The following is an 18,769-nucleotide window of genomic DNA, read 5'->3' on the forward strand; positions in this document are numbered from 1 at the left end:
GGGGCCCACGTGGGGGTGAAACGCGGGGGGGGGAAGAGCGCGGGGGAAACCCCCGCCCTGAAACTGCGCCCCCCCCCGCGGGCACGGGAGTGGGACCGGCCGGACCGGGGGGAAACCGGGCTCGGGGTCGGGCCGGGGAACCGGGACCCGCTCCGTGCACCGGGGGCTGCACCGGGGGTCGCTCCGTGCACCGGGGGCTACACCAGGGGTCGCTCCCTGCACCGGGACCCGCTCCGGGGGTCGCTCCGTGCACCGGGGGCTGCACCGGGGGTCCCTCCGTGCACCGGGGGCTGCACCGGGGGTCCCTCCGTGCACCGGGGGCTACACCAGGGGTCCCTCCGTGCACCGGGGGCTGCACCGGGGGTCGGGCCGGGGGACTGGGACCCGCTCCGGGGGCCGCTCCCTGCACCGGGGGCTACACCAGGGGTCCCTCCGTGCACCGGGGACTGCACCGGGGGCCGCTCCGGGGGTCGCCCCGTGCACCGGGGGTCGCACCGGGGGTCCCTCCGTGCACCGGGGGTTGCACCGGGGGTCGGTCGGTGTACCGGAGGGTGATCTGTGGGACCGGGGGCTGCACCGAGGGTCGCTCCCTGCACCGGGGGTCGGTCGGTGGGTCAGGGGGCTGCACAGGGGGGTCGGTGCCTGGGACCGGGGACTGCTCCGAGGGTCTGTTCTTGCACCGGGGGTCGCTCCAGGGGTCGGTCGGTGCACCGGTCGGCCCCTGAGACCGGGGGCTTTTCCAGGGGTGCGCAGGGGTCTGCGCGGCGGGGCTCGGTCCGTGGCACCGGAGCTGCACCGGGGGTCGGGAGCTGCACCGGGGTTTTTGTGAGTGGAGTGGGGGCTGTACCGGGGGGTCGGTCCGTGCACCGGGGGCTGTTCGTTGACCAGGGGGTCGGTCCGTGCACCGGGGACGGCAGCAGGGGTCGGTTCGTGGGCCGTGGAACGGTCCGTACACCGGGGGCTGCACCGGGCGTCTGTCGGTGGAGCGGGGGCTGCACCGGGGGGGCGGCAATTCACGCACCGGGCCGCGGGGGAGGTCGGTCCGTGCACCGGGACCTGCAGGCGGGGGCGGGAGGGGCCGGTGCGCTCAGAGCCGGGGGAAACCGGGACACGCGGGGAGCTCCGTGATGCGCGCGGGCGGCGGCCGCCACCTGCCGGGGACACACCGGGGACACACCGGGGACACCCTCCCGCTGTCCCGCGACTTGTGCACACCGGGGTCGCCTCGCCTTGGCCCCGGGTCCCGCAGCTGCAGGGCCGCACCGGTCCGTGAACCCCCGGGGGGGTCGCGGGGGGCGCCCACGCCGTGCCTCAGTTTCCCTCGGCCGCGTCCTGAGCCGTATTTCCCACGCTGCCCCCCGCCCACGGCGGTTCCGGCGCTCTGTGCGTGTCGCCGCTGTCCTCTGTCCCCTCTCGGTGTCCCCGCGGAGCGTCCCCGGTGTCCCCGGTGTCCCCCGTGTCCCCGGTGTCCCCCGTGTCCCACCGCAGCCGCGCTCCCGCTCCGACTCCTCCGAGCCGCCAGGCGGCGCCGTCTCCGCCCTCTCGATGCTCCCGCCGCAAAGCCTTCTGGGAAGTGTAGTCCTGCAGCGCCCCGCCTCTCCCGCGCCATTAAACAGAGACTACACTACCCAGAAGGCTTTGTGTCCATGAGTGGGCGGAGTCTTGAGGTGTGGGCGGGGCGCGGTGCCGCCAAACCGGCACCGGGACCGGGACCGGGAATGGGGCCGAGGGTTGGGGTTCACCAAACCGGCACCGACCTGGGCTGGGGCAACCGAACCGGGACCGGACCGAGTGGGGGGAGCCGGAGCAGGATCAGGGGCCACCGGACCGGGACCGGACTGGGCTAGGGGTGGCCAGACCGGGACTGGGGGTTTCCGCCAGACCGGTCCGGAGGGAGGAGCGGGCTCGGCGGCGGTCGGGGTTCTCCCCGCTCCGGTCCTGCCGGTGTGCGGCGGTGCCCCCCCCGTCTGCGGGGATCCTGCGGGCTTTGGGGACCCCCCTGGGGACCATGGAGGGACCAGACAGGGATGGAACGGGACCGGAGAGCCCCGCTGGGGAGGCTGCAGAGCCCGGAAGGACTGTGGGACAAAAGAGCGGCGGCGCCCCTGTGTCCGCTGTCTGTCCGCCCGTCTGTATTCCCTATCTGTCCCCTGTGTCCCCTGTCTGTCCCCCCCGTCTGTATTCCCTATCTGTCCCCTGTGTCCCCTGTCTGTCCGCCCGTCTGTATTTCCTATCTGTCCCCTGTCTGTCCCCCTGGCTGTATTCCCTGTCTGTCCGTCCGTCTGTCCCCTTGTCTGTATTCCCTCTCTGTCCCCCTTTCCATCCCCTTGTCCGTCCGCCCACCTGTATTCCCCGTCTGTGTCTGTCCCCGTGTCCGTCCCCCTGTCTGTCCCCACCTCCCCCGTCCGTGCCCCGCCGCCCGCGCGGTGTCCGGGGCTCAGCCCGGTGTTTGTTTGCTCACGGAATTGGCGGCGGCTGCGGCCCGGGGGGGTCACCGGGAGGTCCCCGCCTGGGCCCGGCGCTGACGTCCGTGGCTGGTGGCCCCCGTGTCCCCGGGGACGCTGTGTCCCCCTGCAGCCCGGTGCCGGTGCCGGGCTTTGGGGGGACACCGGTGCCCCGTGTGCGTCACCGCGGCTTTGGGGGTGTCCGGTGCGGGGTATAAAGCCGAGCCCGGCGCATCCCGGAGGATCCAGGGGCGCCGCCGGCACCGGGAACATGGAGAGCGCTCGGCTGTGCCTGCTCTGCCTGCTGGGCTCCGGCCTCGTCCTGCTCGGCACCCCCGAACCGGTACCGGAGCTCCGGTCCGAGCTGAGCCTGCCCGGGCACAGCCGGGAGGAGACGGAGCTGGTGAGGGGCCGGGGGAGCGGGGCAGGGGGTCCCCAGCACCCCCCGTGAGGGTTTGGGGCGTTTCGGGGTGTTCCTCTTCCCCCCAGCCCGGTTTGGGGAGGGGGGGAGTGGGGAATTGGGGAGGGGGATCCGAGACCCCCGCGCCGGTTTTGCGCCGCTGCTGCGGGGCCCTCGGGAGGCTCCTGGCACCGGGGACGTCCCGCAGCACCGGGGATCGCTGCTTTGGGCAATTTCGGTTGTTTTTTCCTTCCCCGGCCCATCCTGAGCTCCGGCGGGGAGGGAGGTGGGGACCGGAGGGGGGGACGCGGGGCCGCACCCCGGGGACAGAGCCCGAACCCCCCCGGTCCCGCCCCGGCCCCGATTCCCGGCCGGGATGAGCCCGGAGCGGGGTGGGGATGGGGCAGGAGCCGGGGGGACTCGGGGTGACACGGATCCGGAGCCCCCGGGTGTCCCGGGAATTGGGGGGGCCCCACTGGAACCCCCGGGTGTCCCGGGAATTGGGGGGGCCCCTCTAGAACCCCCGGGTGTCCCGGGAATTGGGGGTGCCCCTCTGGAGCCTCTGGGTGTCCCGGCATTTCGGGGTGCCCCTCTGGAGCCCCGGGGTGCCCCTCTGGAGCTCCCGGGATGTCCCGGCATTTCGGGGTGCCCCTCTGGAGCCCCCCGGGTGTCCCGGGAATTGGGGGTGCCCCTCTGGAGCCTCTGGGTGTCCCGGCATTTCGGGGTGCCCCCCTGGAGCCCGCGGGGTGTCCCGGCATTTCGGGGGGCCCCTCTGGAGCTCCCGGGGTGCCCCGGCATTTCGGGGTGCCCCCCTGGAGCCCGCGGGGTGCCCCGGCATTTCGGGGTGCCCCGCTGCTCTCCGTGGCAGGCGGAGGCGCTCCGGGAGGTGCTGGACGAGCTGGGGACGCGGGAGCCGCCGGCGCTGGAGAAGAGGCTGAGCTGGGTGCCCTGGGTACGGCGGGGCTGGGGGGCGACTCTGGGGGTTCAGGGGGACCCCGAACCCCCCCTTTGGTGGGGGGGGTACCGGGGCTGACGGTGCCGCCCCGCAGTGCGAGCCCCGGGAGCCGTGCGCGGTGCGGCGCGGGGCGCGCATCGGGAAGCTCTGCAGCTGCCCCCGCGGCACCTCCTGCAACCTCTTCATCCTCAAGTGCTCCTGAGGGAGCGGGGACAGCGGGGGACACGGCGGGACACCAGCTGCCACCCGCCCGCCGCCCGGGAGGGGCACAGAGGGGGAGCCGCGGGTCCCGGCGCCCTCCCCGCACCGGGATGGACCCGCACGGCACCGGCCCGTGGGGCTGGAGGGGTTCCGGGACACATTAAACCCTCGGATCCGCGCCTGCCGTCTGCTTTTTGGGGGGATTTTGGGGTTCCCGGCCCTCTCTGCCGCTGGGCAGGGTCCTGAGGGGGGTGGGGGTCCCGTCGTGCCCCCCTCCCCTGTCGGGAGTCTGAGGGTGGGGCAGGAATGGGGACGGGGAGCGGGAATCGCATCCCGCTGCGGGAGAGGGGAGGCGGGAACGGGAGCGCTGCAGAGACCGGCAGGGAGCTGAGTCCTGGATCCTCCCGTGGGCACCGGGGATTCCCGAGCCGCTGGAGGCGGAGGGTGCGAGGGATGCGGGGGGCTCGCACCGCCCAGCCCGGCCGCATCCGGGATCCCGAATCCCTGCCAGAATCCCGCATCCAGGATCCCGAATCCCTGCCAGAATCCCGCATCCAGAATTGCGAATCCCCAGCCAGAATCCTGCATCCAGAATCCCTCATCCGGGATCCCGAATCCCCGGCCAGAATCCCGCATCTAGAATTCCAAATCCCCGGCCAGAATCCCGCATCCAGGATCCCGAATCCCTGCCAGAATCCCGCATTCCCATCCCGAATCCCCAGCTACAATCCCGCATCCCGAATCCCGCATCCAGAATTCCGAATCCCGCATCCCCACCCAGACCCCCGCACCCCCCGCGCGGGCCCCACCCGCTGCCCCACCCCTCAGCGTTGCCCCTTTAAGAACCCTCTCCCCCACCTCCGCTCCGCCCACCCGCCTCCCCTCCGGCGCCTCCCATTGGCTGGCGGTGACATCAGTGGGTGTGTCCCGAGCGGCGGTGACGCAGGGGGCGTGGCTAGCGGGGCGGGCGGGGGGCGCCGAAGATGGCGGCGGCTCCGGTGGCACCGGCGGCTCCGGCGGCGGGGCCGCGCCGCTTCTCGCTGCTCGCCATCGTGGGCGGCGGCTGCCACCGGCCCGGCCTCAGGGCCGCCGCCCTGCAGCAGCTGGAGCGAGGTGAGACCGCGTGATGCTCCGCGGGATCCTCCCGGACCCGCCCGCCTCCACCGGAGGAGCCCCCCCGGGGATGCCCCGCTCGGTCCCGTTCGCTCCCGGGGTGTGATCGCCCCTACCGGGATGATCCATCCCGCTCCATCCCGCCGGGATCCGCCCCTGCGGCTTCCCGGGGTTTGCGCCCCGAAATTCCCAGGATTTGCCCCATTTCCTGCCGCCCCCCCCATCCATCCATCCCCCGGATCCCCTCCCGCCCCTCGGCCCCGCGTTCGCCGCTCTGAAATCCCCGATCTGCCCCAAAACCCTCGCCCGCCGCGGCCCTCCGGCTCTTTCTCCTCTCGGTCCCTCCAGCGGGATTTGCTCCCCCGGGATTCGCCCGCCCCGGGATCTTCCCCTTTCCCCGCCGCCCCAAAACCCCCGGATCTGACCCCAAAATCTGCCCCCAAAACCCCCGGATCTGCCCCCAAAACCCCCGGATCTGCCCCCAAAATCTGCCCCCAAACCCCCAGGACTGATCCCAAATCCGCCGGATCTGCCCCCAGGGCTGCCCCCAAACCCCCGGATCTGCCCCCAAATCCCCCAGATTTGCCCCCAAACCCCCGGGACTGACCCCAAAACCCCCAAATCTGCCCCCAAACCCCCGGACTGACCCCAAATCCCCGGATCTGCCCCCAAATCTCCCCAGGAATGACCCCAAACCCCCCGGATCTGCCCCCAAATTTGCCCCAAATCCGCCGGGTCTGCCCCAAATCCCTCAGATCTGCCCCCAAATCTGCCCCCAAACCCCCGGACTGACCCCAAATCCGCCGGATCTGCCCCCAAATCCGCCGGATCTGCCCCCAAATCTGCCCCCAAACCCCCGGATCTGCCCCCAACCCTCCCGGATCTGCCCCCAAATCTGCCCCAAATCCGCCGGATCTGCCCCCAAACCCCCGGACTGACCCCAAACCCCCAGATCTGACCCCAAATCCTCGGATCTGCCCCCAAACCCCCGGACTGACCCCAAATCCCCAGGACTGACCCCAAAACCCCCAGATCTGCCCCCAAATCTTCCCAAAATCCGCCGGATCTGCCCCCAAATCTCCCGGATCTGCCCTCCCAAACCCCCAGGACTGACCCCAAATCCCCCAAATCTGCCCCCAAACCCCCAGGACCGCCCCCACATTTTTCAGGGACCCCCCTCCAGCCCCCCCACACCCCTGCCCGGATTTTGGGGTGGGGGCGGCCGTGCCCTCCCCGCCGTGCCCGATCCCAAACCCCCGCGGGGCGGGAGGCACATTCCGCCCTCCATCGTCCCAAACCTCAGCGAAACCGCCCCAAAAACGGCCCCAAACCCTTGTGCAACCCCGGGCCGGTTCGCCCATCCCCCACCCACCCTCGGGCCGTTCCCGGAGCCACCCAAAATTTGGGGAATAAACTCCCAAAATCCCTTCTGGGAAATCCCGGAGGGGTTTTTTTTTGGTGTTTTTTGGGGTTTTTTGGGGTTTTTTGGGGTTTTTTTGGTGTTTTTTGGGGTTTTTTTGGGGATGCTGCACCTGTGCCGGTGCTGACAGGTAGCACCGAATCTTCTTAATTAATTCCTTAATTAGCGGCTCTAACGAGGCGTTGGCAGAGCCGCTCCGTGCCCCGAGGGGTTGGGATTTTTTTTGGGATTTGGGATTTGCCGGTGACTCACCGGGAGGAGCTCACCGGGCGGGCTCGGGGGCACCCCAAAAAACACCTCGGGGTGGGAATTGAGGGGGGATTTCAGCCCTAAAAACAGCGTGGGGGGGGTTTGAGCCCCTTCCCCAATATCCCAAATTTTAAATTTTGTTTTTCCTCCTCAGGGATCCGTTCTTGGGACATCGACCTCACCTGCTGCAACCTGGACGAGCAGCTGAAGCTTTTCGTGTCCCGGCACTCGGCCACTTTCTCCAGCATTGTCAGAGGTGAAAAATGGGGGAAAAAACACCAAAAAAAGGGGGAAACTCCTCCTGGAGGATCAGGGATCCCCCCCATTTCCCCGTCCTTCCCCCACAGATTTTGTGGGAGCTCTGTGCCCTCCCCCCATCCCAACCCCGTGATCCCCCACGTGAGGAGCTGCTGCCTTTCCCAGCCTGGAAAAATGGGATTTTCCACGGGGGGATGGGATGGGGGAAGGGAGCCGGGGGTGCTGCAGCCTCTTTGCACCCCAAACCCCACCCTGGGCGGGGCCCTGCTGTGTGAGAGGGGGAACGGACCCCAAACCCCCCAGGACTGACCCCAAAACGCCCAGGACTGACCCCAAATCCCCCCAAACCCCCCAGGACTGACCCCAAACCCCCCAGGACTGACCCCAAAACCCCCCAGGACTGACCCCAAACCCCCCAGGACTGCCCCCAAACCCCCCAGGACTGCCCCCAAACCCCCCAGGACTGCCCCCAAACCCCCCAGGACTGACCCCAAAACGCCAGGACTGCCCCCAATCCCCCCGGATCTGCCCCCAATCCCCCAGGACTGTCCCCAAACCTCCTGGATCTGCCCCCAGACCCCTCAGATCTGCCCCCAATCCCCCCAAATCTGCCCCCAAACCCCCCGGATCTGCCCCCAGATCCCCCAGATTTGCCCCAAACCCCCCGGATCTGCCCCCAAACCCCCAGGACTGCCCCCAGACCCCCCGGATCTGCCCCCAGACCCCCCGGATCTGCCCCCAGACCCCCCGGATCTGCCCCCAGTCCCCCCAGATCTGCCCCAAATCCCCCTGGATCTGCCCCCAGACCCCCAGGACCGCCCCCACATTTTGCAGGGACCCCCCCTCCACCCCCCACACCCCTCCCTGACCCCTCCCTGGTTTCAGGCGGCACCGTGCCCACATCCCAAACCCCCGTGGGGCAGTGCCACCCCCGTGGGGACAAACTGGGGTCGGGTGGCACCGCTGTCACCCCCCACAGGTCAGAGGACCCTGCACCACCGCGGGGACGTGCTGGAGACCCTGGTGCTGCTCAACCCCTCCGACAAATCCCTGTGTGACGAGGTGAGGCGGGGCGGGACAGGCCGTCCCCAAAGCGTCCCCTGTCCGTGCTGATGTCCCCTCCCCGTGTCCCCAGCTGAGGAACCTGATCACAGACGTGTCCCAGCACAAGCTGCTGGTGTTCGCCGGGCCCTGCGTGGAGGACACCGGGGAGCTGATGCTGCAGACCGGCTGCTTCTGCCTGCGGGACTTCATCCAGATCTTCGCCGACAAGGAGGTCAGGGGACAGGGGACAGGGAGGGGACAGGGAGGGGACAGGGAGGGGACAGGGGATGGAGACCCTGTCTGAGCACGTCCAGCCTGGAGCATCTCGCTGGCGATGCTGGTGGAGATTTCACATCCTCGCAGGGGGATCCCTGCAAGGTGCGGGGCAAAACTTTGGGGCAAATCCTGGGGATGCTGGGGATGCTTGTGGGGATACAGATCCTGGGGATTTTGTGGGGATACAGATCCTGGGGATTTAGGGGATGCCAATCCTGAGGATTTAGGGGATGCAGATCCTGGGGATTTAAAGGATACAGATCTTGGGGATGTAGGGGATGCACATCTTGGGGATTTAGGGGAGTTTTGTGGGGCAAATCCTGGGGATGTTTGCGGGGCAGATCCTGGGGGTGTTTGTGGGGCAGATCCTGGGGATGTAGGGGATACAGATCCTGGGGATTTAGAGGAGTTTTGGGGGCAGATCCTGGGGATGTTTGTGGCACAGATCATGGGGATTTAGGGGAGTTTTGTGGGGGAGATCCTGGGGATTTAGGGGATGCTGATCCTGGGGATTTAGGGGATGCAGATCCTGGGGATTTAGGGGAGTTTTGTGGGGCAGATTCTGGGGATTTAGGGGATGCAGATTCTGGGGATTTAGGGGATGCAGATTCTGGGGATTTAGGGGATGCAAATCCTGGGGATTTAGGGGAGTTCTGTGGGGCAGATGCTGGGGATGTTTATGGGGCAGATCCTGGGGATGTAGGGGAGTTTTGGGGGCAGATCCTGGGGATTTGGGGGATGCAGATCCTGGGGATTTAGGGCATGCAGATCCTGGGGATTTAGGGGAGTTTTGTGGGGCAGATGCTGGGGATTTGGGGGATGCAGATCCTGGGGATTTAGGGCATGCAGATCCTGGGGATTTAGGGGAGTTTTGTGGGGCAGATGCTGGGGATGTTTGTGGGGCAGATGCTGGGGATGTTTGTGGGGCAGATGCTGGGGATGTTTGTGGGGCAGATCCTGGGGATTTAGGGGATGCAGATCCTGGGGATATAGGGGAGTTTTGGGGGCAGATCCTGGGGATTTGGGGGATGCAGATCCTGGGGATTTGGGGGATGCAGATCCTGGGGATTTGGGGGATGCAGATCCTGGGGATTTGGAGGATGCAGATCATGGGGATTTAGGGGATGCCCATCCTGGGGATTTAGTCAGGCAGGTGCTGGGGATCTGGGAATGTAAATCTCAGGGGCAGATGCTGGAGTTTGCGGAGCAAATCCTGGGGATGTTGGTGGGAATATCCCAGGGGGTTGAGGGGCAGGGAAAGGGGCAGATCCTGGGAATGCAGAGGAGCAGTTCCTGGGGATTTAGGGGTGCAGATTCTTGTAATGTAGGGATGCAATTCGTGGTAGTTTAGGGGGGCAGATCCTCAGCTGCCAGCCCTGGGGGACCACAGCCTCAGCCAGGGTGACGGGGAGTCAGGGAAAGCCCCTCCTTGGGAGCCCCCTGCCCAGCAGCAGAGGGGGCTGGCACCCCAAAATCCCCCCAAAAAGCAGACAGCAGGTTGGATCCAAGGGTTTAATGTGTCCCTGGACACCTCCCACCCCCGTGGGTCCATCCTGGTGGGGATGGGGGTGACCCCGGTGCCCCCCTCCGTGCAGGTGGGCGAGATGCTGAGCTCTGCAGACCCCTCTGCCAAGGCCAGGCTGACCATCAGCTGCCCCGATTTCGGCGAGTGGAGGGACTCGGGCTTGGAGCACCACAACCTGCAGGACTTCATCGAGCTGCGCTACAACCCCGGCTGCGTCCTGCCCGAGATGGAGGGGCTGGAGGAGTTCATGGAGTACCTGTCGGAGTCTCTGGAGCCCCAGTCCCCTTTTGACCTGCTGGAGCCCCCCACCATGGTGGGATTCCTGAAGCTCTCCAAGCCCTGCTGCTACATCTTCCCGGGAGGGAGAGGCGACTCGGCTTTCTTCGCCGTCAACGGCTTCAACGTCTTGGTCAACGGCGGCTCCAACCCCAAATCCTCCTTCTGGAAGCTGGTGAGGCACCTGGACCGCATCGACTCCATCCTGGTGACGCATGCAGGCACGGACAGCCTGCCCGGCATCAACAGCCTGCTGCAGAGGAAGCTGGCCGAGCTGGAGGAGGATCCATCCCAGAGCTCGCAGGGCAACGGCGACTGGGCCAAGAACCTCATCTCGCCCGAGCTGGGCGTCGTCTTCCTCAACGCCTCCGAGAAGCTGAAGGAGATCGAGGGCGACTCGAGGGTGCTCAAGAGCTGCGACGAGGCGGCGCTGACGCTGCACTACCTGGACAAGTTGGGCATCCAGCCCAAGCTGCTGGCCCGCGACGGCGGCCCCCGCGCCGAGCCCACCGTGCTCTTCCAGAAGATGGGCGTGGGACGGTTGGATATGTACGTGTTGAACCCCGTGAAGGGCACCAAGGAGTTGGAATTCCTGCTGCAGCACTGGTCTGGGAACGGCTTCCCCAAGGAGCAGGAGGTGCCGCTGCAGTGCCTGACGTCGCTGTGCGTGCTGCTGGTGTGGCACCCCGTCAGCCGCTCCGAGAAGATCATCCGGGTGCTGTTCCCCGGCTGCACGCCCCAGGCGCGGATCCTGGAAGGGTTGGAGAAGGTGAAGCACCTGGAGTTCCTCAAGCAGCCCGTGGTCACCAAGAATGACCTGAAGGGGACGGCGCCGGCGGAGAAGGCGCCGAAGCAGAGGAGGGCGGAGAGCAAGGAGAGCCTCAAGTCGGGCTCCAAGCTGAGCTTGGTGGAGGCGGCGGCGCCGGCGCCGAAGGAGAAGGCCCCGAAGGTGGAGAGGAAGGAGGTGAAAGCTGCGAGCAAGGAGAAGCCAAAATCCCTGGGGGATGCAGCCAGAACAGGGTCAGAAGAGGAGAAGGCCAAGGATGCCCGAGCCAAGGCGGACCCGGCGGCCGAGAAGGCGAAGGGGGACGCGAAGCCGAAGCCCAACAAGGAGAAGGCGGCGCCCAAGAAGGAGCCGGTGGCCAGGAAGGAGGAGAAGAAACCCCCGAAGAAGGACGAGGGCGCCGAGGCCAAGAAGGAGGCGAAGGTGGTGAAGAAGGAGGTGAAGGCCGAGACGCTGCGCAAGGACTCCAAGGATGGCAAGGCTGAGCCCAAGGCTCCAGCCAAGGCCCCGGCCCGGAAGGCGCCGGCCCCGGAGAGCCGCAAGCCCCTGGCCAAGGGCGGCAGCCTCAAGAAGTCCCCGCTGAAGAAAGAGCCGGAAAAACCCAAGGCTAAAACCGCCCCGAAGGAGCCGGGGGCGTCGGACGGCTCCAAGTCCTCCTCCCCCGAGGAGATGCTGCTGGAGGCCGAGCGGGAGGGCGGGAGGAGGAGGAAGGAGGAATCCACGGATGAAGGCATCGCCACGGCCGACAGCGAGCTGGAGCCTTCATCCCTGGAGAACGGGGGGAACCGGCGCCCGGGGGATCCATCCTGCCTGGAGAACGGCCTGGAAGAGCCCGAGAGCCCGCAGCGCTTGCGCTACCTGGAGAGCAGCCCCCTGCGAGCCGTGTGCCCCCCGTCGCCCGTGGCCAGGACCCCCAAGAGCGACCGCAGCGTCAACTTCGACCTGACGCCCACCGGGCTGCTGAACCACGGCCCCGAGGGCGCCGAGGATCCCTGCGGCAGCTCCGAGGAGAAGACCCTGGAGATGATGTCCCCGGCCAGCTCGGGGCCGGCCAGCGCCGGCCACACGCCCTTCCACCAGTCCCCGGTGGAGGACGGCGCCGGGGAGGCGGGCACGGGCGCGGCCCGGCAGCAGAGCGCGTGGCCGGCGGGCAGGGAGGGCAAGGAGGGCTCGGTGCAGGACAAGCAGGCGGGCTGCCTGTCCCTCAGCCCCTTCAAGGATGACGTCCCCGACGTGTCCCCCACCATCACCACGCCCTCCCTGCCGGCCGAGGTGGGCTCGCCGCACTCCACCGAGGTGGACGAGTCGCTCTCGGTGTCCTTCGAGCAGGTGCTGCCGCCGGTCAGCGAGTCCCCCCCGGAGGACGGGCGGCGATCCCGCGCCTCCGGCGACGCGCAGGAGCCCGAGGCCACCAAGGGAGGGCTGTCGCTGCCGCTGCGGCCGTGCCACCACCCGCCCTGGGCCGACGGGGACGCGGCGCCGCGGCCCGGCCGCCGCTCGGACTCGCCCCACGACGTGGACCTGTGCCTGGTGTCCCCCTGCGAGTTCGAGCACCCCAAATCCGAGCGGTCGCCCTCGGCCGCCGCCAGCCCGCGGGAGCTGTCGGACAGCGACCCCTCGCAGGAGCTGGTGCCGCCCCGGGGCCGGCCGGGCGAGACCCCTCCCACGTCGGTCAGCGAGTCGCTGCCCACCCTGTCCGACTCCGACGCCCCCCCGGCCACCGAGGACTGCCCGTCCATCCTGGCCGACGGGCTGGAGTCGGACGAGGACTCGGAGCGGCCGCCCCGCGGCGTGGCCAGAGCGTGCGACCCTCTGCCAGCCCCCCTGAAGGACCCGTGTCCCCTCCCTGCCCAGCCTGGCATCTGCATGGTGGACCCCGAGGCGCTGCCCCCCGGCCGCCGCGACCCCGCGGGCACCAGGGTGAAGAGGACCCCGTCCCGCGCGGGCTCGGCGCCCGCCGCCCCCAAAGCCGAGCCCCCCCGCGTCCCCTCGGCCACCAAGGCCAGGCCACCTGCCGGTGCTGGCGGTGACAAGGCCAGGCCACCCCTCGGTGACAAGAAGGGCGCCTCCGGCGGGGTCTCCAGCAGCGCCCGCGCCCCCGCAGCCCGGCCGGCGTCCGGAGCAGGGCGGGCATCGCCGGCAGGTACGGGTGGCACTTTGGGGTGGCATTTGGGGCGGCACTTTGGGGCGGCACTTTTGGGGCGGCACTTTTGGGGTGGCTCTTTGGGGCGGCACTGCGGGGTGGCGCTGCGGGGTGGCACTGCAGGATGGCACTTTGGGGCGGCACTCTGGGGTGGCCCTGCGGGGTGGCACTTTGGGGTGGCCCTGCGGGGTGGCACTTTGGGGCGGCACTTTTGGGGCGGCACTTTGGGGGCGGCACTTTGGGGCGGCACTCTGGGGCGGCACTTTGGGGGCGGCACTTTGGGGTGGCACGGCGGGGGCGGCACTTTGGGGTGGCATTTGGGGTGGCACTTTGGGGTGGCACTCTGGGGCGGCACTTTGGGGGCGGCACTTTGGGGGCGGCACTTTGGGGTGGCATTTGGGGTGGCACTTTGGGGTGGCACTTTGGGGTGGCACTTTGGGGTGGCACTTTGGGGTGGCACTTTGGGGCGGCACTCTGGGGCGGCACTCTGGGGTGGCACTTTGGGGGCGACACTTTGGGGCGACACTTTTGGGGCGGCACTTTGGGGCGGCACTTTTGGGGCGGCACTTTGGGGGTGCCACTTTGGGGGCGGCACTTTGGGGGCGGCACTTTGGGGCGGCACTTTGGGGCGGCACTGCAGGATGGCACTTTGGGGGCGGCACTTTGGGGGCGGCACTTTTGGGGGCGGCACTTTTGGGGGCGGCACTTTGGGGGCGGCACTTTGGGGCGGCACTTTGGGGGCGGCACTTTGGGGCGGCACTTTGGGGTGGCACTGCGGGGCGGCACTCTGGGGACCCGTGTGACGCCGTCCCGTTGTCCTGGCAGGCACGAGGGTGGCAGCCCCCCCGGGACCCCCGGTGTACGTGGACCTGGCGTACCTGCCCGGCTCGTGGAGCGCCCGCACGGTGGACGAGGAGTTCTTCCGGCGGGTCCGCGCGCTCTGCTACGTGGTGAGCGGCGACGATCACCTGAAGGAGGGAGTGCTGCGCCCGCTGCTCGACGCCCTGCTGGCCGGCAAGCACCACTGGGGCTGCGACATCCAGGTGGGGCTGGGATGGGCTCCCTCGGGGTGCTGGGGGGGGATAAAGGGTCCTTGGGGGGGGGCAAAGTGTCTTCAGGGTTCCTTGGAGGGGGCAAAGTGTCCTCGAGGTTCCTTGGGGGTGATAAAGCGTCCTCGAGGTTCCTTTGGGGGTGGCAAAGTGTCCTCGAGGTTCCTTTGGGGGTGGCAAAGTGTCCTCGAGGTTCCTTTGGGGTGATAAAGTGTCCTCGGGGTTCCTTGGAGGGGGACAAAGTGTCTTCGGGGTGCTGGGGGATGACAAAGTGTCCTCGGGGTTCCTTGGAGGGGGACAAAGTGTCTTCGGGGTGCTGGGGGGTGGCAAAGCGTCCTCGGGGTTCCTTGGGCGGGCAAAGCGTCCTCAGGGTTCCCTGGGGGGTGACAAAGTGTCCTCGGGGTTCCTTGGGGGTGGCAAAGTGTCCTTGGGGTTCCTTCTCAGTGCTGGGGGTGACAAAGTGTCCTCGGGGTTCCTTGGGTGGGGACAAAGTGGCCTCAGAGTGCTGGGGGGTGACAAAGTGTCTTCGAGGTGCTGGGGGGTGACAAAGTGTCCTCGGGGTTCCCTAGGGGGGCACAAAGTGTCCTTGGGGTGCTGGGGGGTGACAAAGTGTCCTCAGGGTTCCTTGAGGGGAGCAAAGTGTCTTCAGGGTTCCTCGGGGGGTGACAAAGTGTCCTCGGGGTTCCTTGGGGGGGGCAAAGTGTCCTTGGGGTGCTGGGGGGTGACAAAGTGTCCTGGGTGCCCCTCCTGATGTTGGGGGGCTGACAGGGTGTTCTGGGTGCCCTTTCCAATATCTGGAGGGTGACAAAGTGTCCTGGGGGTTCCTTCTGATATCTGTGGGGTGACAAAGTGTCCTGGGGGTCGCTTCCTGATGTTGGGGTGGTGACAAAATGCCCTGGGTGCCCCTCCTGATGTTTGGGGTGGTGACAGGGTGCCCTGGGTGCCCCTTCCCAGCCCCAGGGGTGGTGACAGGGTGCCCTCAGTGCCCTTTCCCGTCCCGGGGTTGGTGACAGGATGTCCTGGGTGCCCTTTCCCATCCCGGGATTGGTGACAGAGTGCCCTGGGTGCCCTTTCCCATCCCGGGGTTGGTGACAGTGTGCCCTGGGTGCCCTGTCCCGTCCCGGGGGCGGTGACAGAGTGCCCCGCCCCGTCCCTACAGGTGACCCTGATCCCCACCTTCGACTCTGCGGTGATGCACGAGTGGTACCAGGAGACGCACGAGCGGCAGCAGGAGCTGGGCATCACCGTGCTGGGCAGCAACAGCACGGTGGCCATGCAGGACGAGACCTTCCCCGCCTGCAAGGTGGAGTTCTGAGCCCTCCGCCGCCCCTCCTCACCCTCCTCCTCCTCCTCCTCCTCGCCGAGCCCCTCCCCCGCGCTCGGAGGGGAGGGACGGGGAGGTCCCCGGCCACGGGAGGGGACACGGCGGGGGTGGCAGGGGTGTGTCCCCCTCCCTGCGCAGCTGCGGGGCTGAGCTGTCCCCGCGGGCGGCTGGAAGGAACAGGGTCAATTTTGGTGTTTTCTTGGGGTTTTTCACCCATTTCATCGCCACAATCCTCCCTACCCACAAATACCCACAGCCCTCAAAGTGGGGAGGGGCTGGGGGTCCCTTTTTGGGGGGGGCTGGGTGTCCCTTTTTGGGGGGATGGAGGGGCTGGGAGTCCCTTTTTTTGGGGGGATGGAGGGGCTGGGTGTCCTTTTTTGGGGGGGGACATTGGGTGTCCCTTTTTTTGGGGGGATGGAGGGGCTGGGTGTCCCTTTTTGGGGGGGCTGGGTGTCCCTTTTTGGGGGAATGACACTGGGTGTCCCTTTTTTTGGGGGGGGACACTCTGGGTGTCCCTTTTTGGGGGGGATGGAGGGGCTGGGTGTCCCTTTTTTTTGGGGGGGATGGGGGGCTGGGTGTCCCTTTTTGGGGGGGACACTGGGTGTCCCTTTTTGGGGGGATGGAGGGGCTGGGTGTCCCTTTATTTGGGGAGGGGGCCACAAATCTGGGAAAACCTCGGGGGTCCCCTCCCTGCAGGGGTTGGGGTCGTTTTGGGGGTGCTGCTGTGGGCTTGTCCCTGATGTTTTTTTGCCCCCACCCCAAAACGGTCGTGCCCCCCCCCTCCAAAAAAAAAACCAAACTTCTGGGACCCCCCCTCAGCCCCCAAATCGATTTTAAACCCCCATCCCCCCCCCGGGCTGAGACCTGCCCAGCCCCCCAACCCTTCCCCACCAAAATTTTGGGGTGGGGGCTGTACAAAGGCACCCCCCAGCCCCTCTTTTTTTTTTTTTTTGGGGTGGGGGGGTGAGGAGTGAAGAGCAGCCCCCCCACCCCCGGGAGCTGCAGGAATCCCTTCAGAACCAAACTCCACCCTGCAATTTTTAAGGGGTTTTATGAGCTGAGAGCACCAAAAAGGGGGGGTCAGGCTGGGGGTGGGGGTGGGGAAAGGGGGGGACCCACCCCAAATTCCCCCCCCTCCTCCCCCCAGGACAAACACTAAGCTGTTTTTGTAGGAGGCTCCTCGGTGGCTCTTTTTGTAATGACTTTTTAAGATAAAACAAAACAAAAAAAAAGACACAAAAATCGTGAAGAATGAAGAAACCAAACCTTTTTTTTTTGGTTTTTTTTTTGAGGGGGGGGCTATTTATCTTTACTCCCACCCCCCCAAATAAATGCCCTCAGGGGGGCTTTTACCTTTGATTGTATCGTCCTACGTGTTCGGGGAGGGGGCACTGAATGTTTCACCTTTAGTGCTTTAAATAATTTTGTTTTCTCAGCTGGAAGGGTTGGAGGATGCTGGGGGGAGTTTTTTGGGGTGGGTGGGGTGGCTGTGACCCCCCTCACCCCCTCCTCAATGAGCCCCTTCCCCGTGGCCACAGGCACACGCTCCCCGTCTTGCACGCCACCTTCCCGTTTGGCAATTGTGTGGAAAATGAGCATTAAAGAGGATCATTCCCAGTGGATCTTTGTCTTTTCCGTGGTGTTTTTATTTTATTGTTTTATTTTTTTGGGGGGATCCCCATGGATTTGGGGAAGGGGTGGAAAAAAATATGGGTTTGGTTCGGTTTTTGGGGGGGATTTTGGGGTGGTACCACGAGGTGGGAAAAGGATTTTGGGTTTTTTTTGGGGGGTGGGGGGGATGCAGTGGATGGTTGGGGGGATTTGGGGGGGGGTGCAGGGTGTCAGGTGGGGGGGGTTCAGAGGGGTCGATGGTGGGGGGGGGGGGGTGGATGCACTGCGGCAGCGCCGAGGCTGAGGCTGGATGCGGGGTTGCCATGACAACCCCATCCCCATTCCTGCATCCCAGCCCCGCCGCCCCCGGCCCCACCAGCAGCAGCAGGAGGAGGAGGAGGAGGGGGCTGCAGCCGCTGCCTTCATCCCCCCCCGGATTTTGGGGGAATTTTGGGGGGGATTTTGGGGGGGATTCGGAGCCCCCACCCCTGCGTGGGCAGCACGAGGCTGGCACGACCAGGGGACAAAAGCCTCTCAAAGCCCCCCGTGCCCACCCCCCAATTCCCCTTCCCGCCCCAGCCGATCCCAAACCTCCCCTTCCCCAAAATCCCCTCGTTCCCAGCCCTTTGCCCCAGCGGGGGGGTTTTGGGGAGGGGGCTCCGGGCAGGGCGGGGGGGTTCGGTCCCCTCGAGCCCCGGTGTGAGCCCCGGGCTCGCGGCTGTCCCCGAGGCTGTCCCTGTCCCCCCAGCCCCCTCCGAGCCCCCCACTCTGCTGGGACCGCTCCCAGTGGCTTTGGGTTTTGGGGAGGGGTCCCGCCGTTGTCCCCCCCTCCCCTTTGGCCCGGCCCCGAGCCCACCGGCGCTGCCGCGGTGCCACCGGCCGGGCCTGGCACTGCCGTGCGGGCGCGGTGGCACCTGCCAGGTGTCGCCGGGACAAAAGGCGGCGTAACCGAAACCGCCGCGTGACGTCCCCGCCGTCCCGGCTCCGGTGGCACCGCGGGGCCGGCGCGTTCCCCGTCTGGGCGGGATGTTCGGTGGATTCCCGACGGGAATACGGGAATGTCGCCCCCGCCGGGAATGTCCCCCGCCCCGCCGCCCGCGGGGACGCTCCCGCAGCTGCGCCGGTGACAGCCGGTGACAGCCGGGCCATGAGCTCAGCGGGGTGCGAGGCACCGGCTGGCACCGGCGGCGGGGAGGGGGGGGGGACGGACAGCCGCGGGTGCGGTGACACCGGCGGGATCGTGGGGGGGGGGGCGCGGGTGGGAGCCGCCGCACCGGGAGCAGCACCGCGAGCTGCGGTGGCGGCAGTCCTGGCAGGGGGGTGACAGCTCGGGCTCGGTGACAGCCGGGGGGACGGCGGCAGCTCCAGTGTCGCTCTCCGGTGCCGGCGGCTCCGCTCGCGCATCTCCCCCCGCGCCGCTCCCGCCGCGCTTTCGGGGCGGCGGCCGCTTTAAAAATGCAAATGAGCCCCCTCCCCGCGCGCGGCGCGGCGGCGCCTCGACCAATGGGAGGCGGCGGCCGCTGGCTGCGGTCACCGCTGCCGGGCGCGCTGGCCAATGGCGGCGCGGCTCGGCGGGAGGGGGCGTGGCCAGCACCGCCCCCGGCGCGGTCCCGGCGCGGTCCCGGGGCGGCGGCGACAGCGGAGCGGGGCGGGGGCGGCGGCCCCGCAGGTGAGTCCCGCGTCCTCCCCGGAGCGGG

General features: G+C 67.7%; 2 protein-coding genes across 2 annotated transcripts; both read left to right on the forward strand.

Annotated features, from left to right (window-relative positions):
- Nucleotides 1-2,715: 2,715 nt before the first annotated feature.
- Nucleotides 2,716-4,019, forward strand: LOC311162719 (cocaine- and amphetamine-regulated transcript protein-like; the record flags this gene model as incomplete). The annotated part of the gene is made up of 3 exons (XM_084221201.1): nucleotides 2,716-2,847; nucleotides 3,713-3,796; nucleotides 3,894-4,019. 3 exons carry the CDS (start codon nucleotides 2,716-2,718, stop codon nucleotides 3,999-4,001), a joined length of 324 nt encoding a protein of 107 aa, XP_084077327.1. The 3' UTR covers nucleotides 4,002-4,019.
- A 947-nt stretch (nucleotides 4,020-4,966) lies between these two features.
- MAP1S (microtubule associated protein 1S) lies at nucleotides 4,967-15,716 on the forward strand. The gene is made up of 7 exons (XM_084221178.1): nucleotides 4,967-5,113; nucleotides 6,937-7,038; nucleotides 8,020-8,102; nucleotides 8,176-8,316; nucleotides 9,956-13,088; nucleotides 13,914-14,131; nucleotides 15,297-15,716. Exons 1-7 carry the CDS (start codon nucleotides 4,984-4,986, stop codon nucleotides 15,450-15,452), a joined length of 3,963 nt encoding a protein of 1,320 aa, XP_084077304.1. The 5' UTR covers nucleotides 4,967-4,983; the 3' UTR covers nucleotides 15,453-15,716.
- The last annotated feature ends 3,053 nt before the right edge of the window (nucleotides 15,717-18,769 follow it).

Source organism: Fringilla coelebs (assembly GCF_963513975.1).
Source record: "Fringilla coelebs genome assembly, chromosome: 24".
In the NCBI taxonomy this organism is placed as follows: domain Eukaryota; kingdom Metazoa; phylum Chordata; class Aves; order Passeriformes; family Fringillidae; genus Fringilla; species Fringilla coelebs.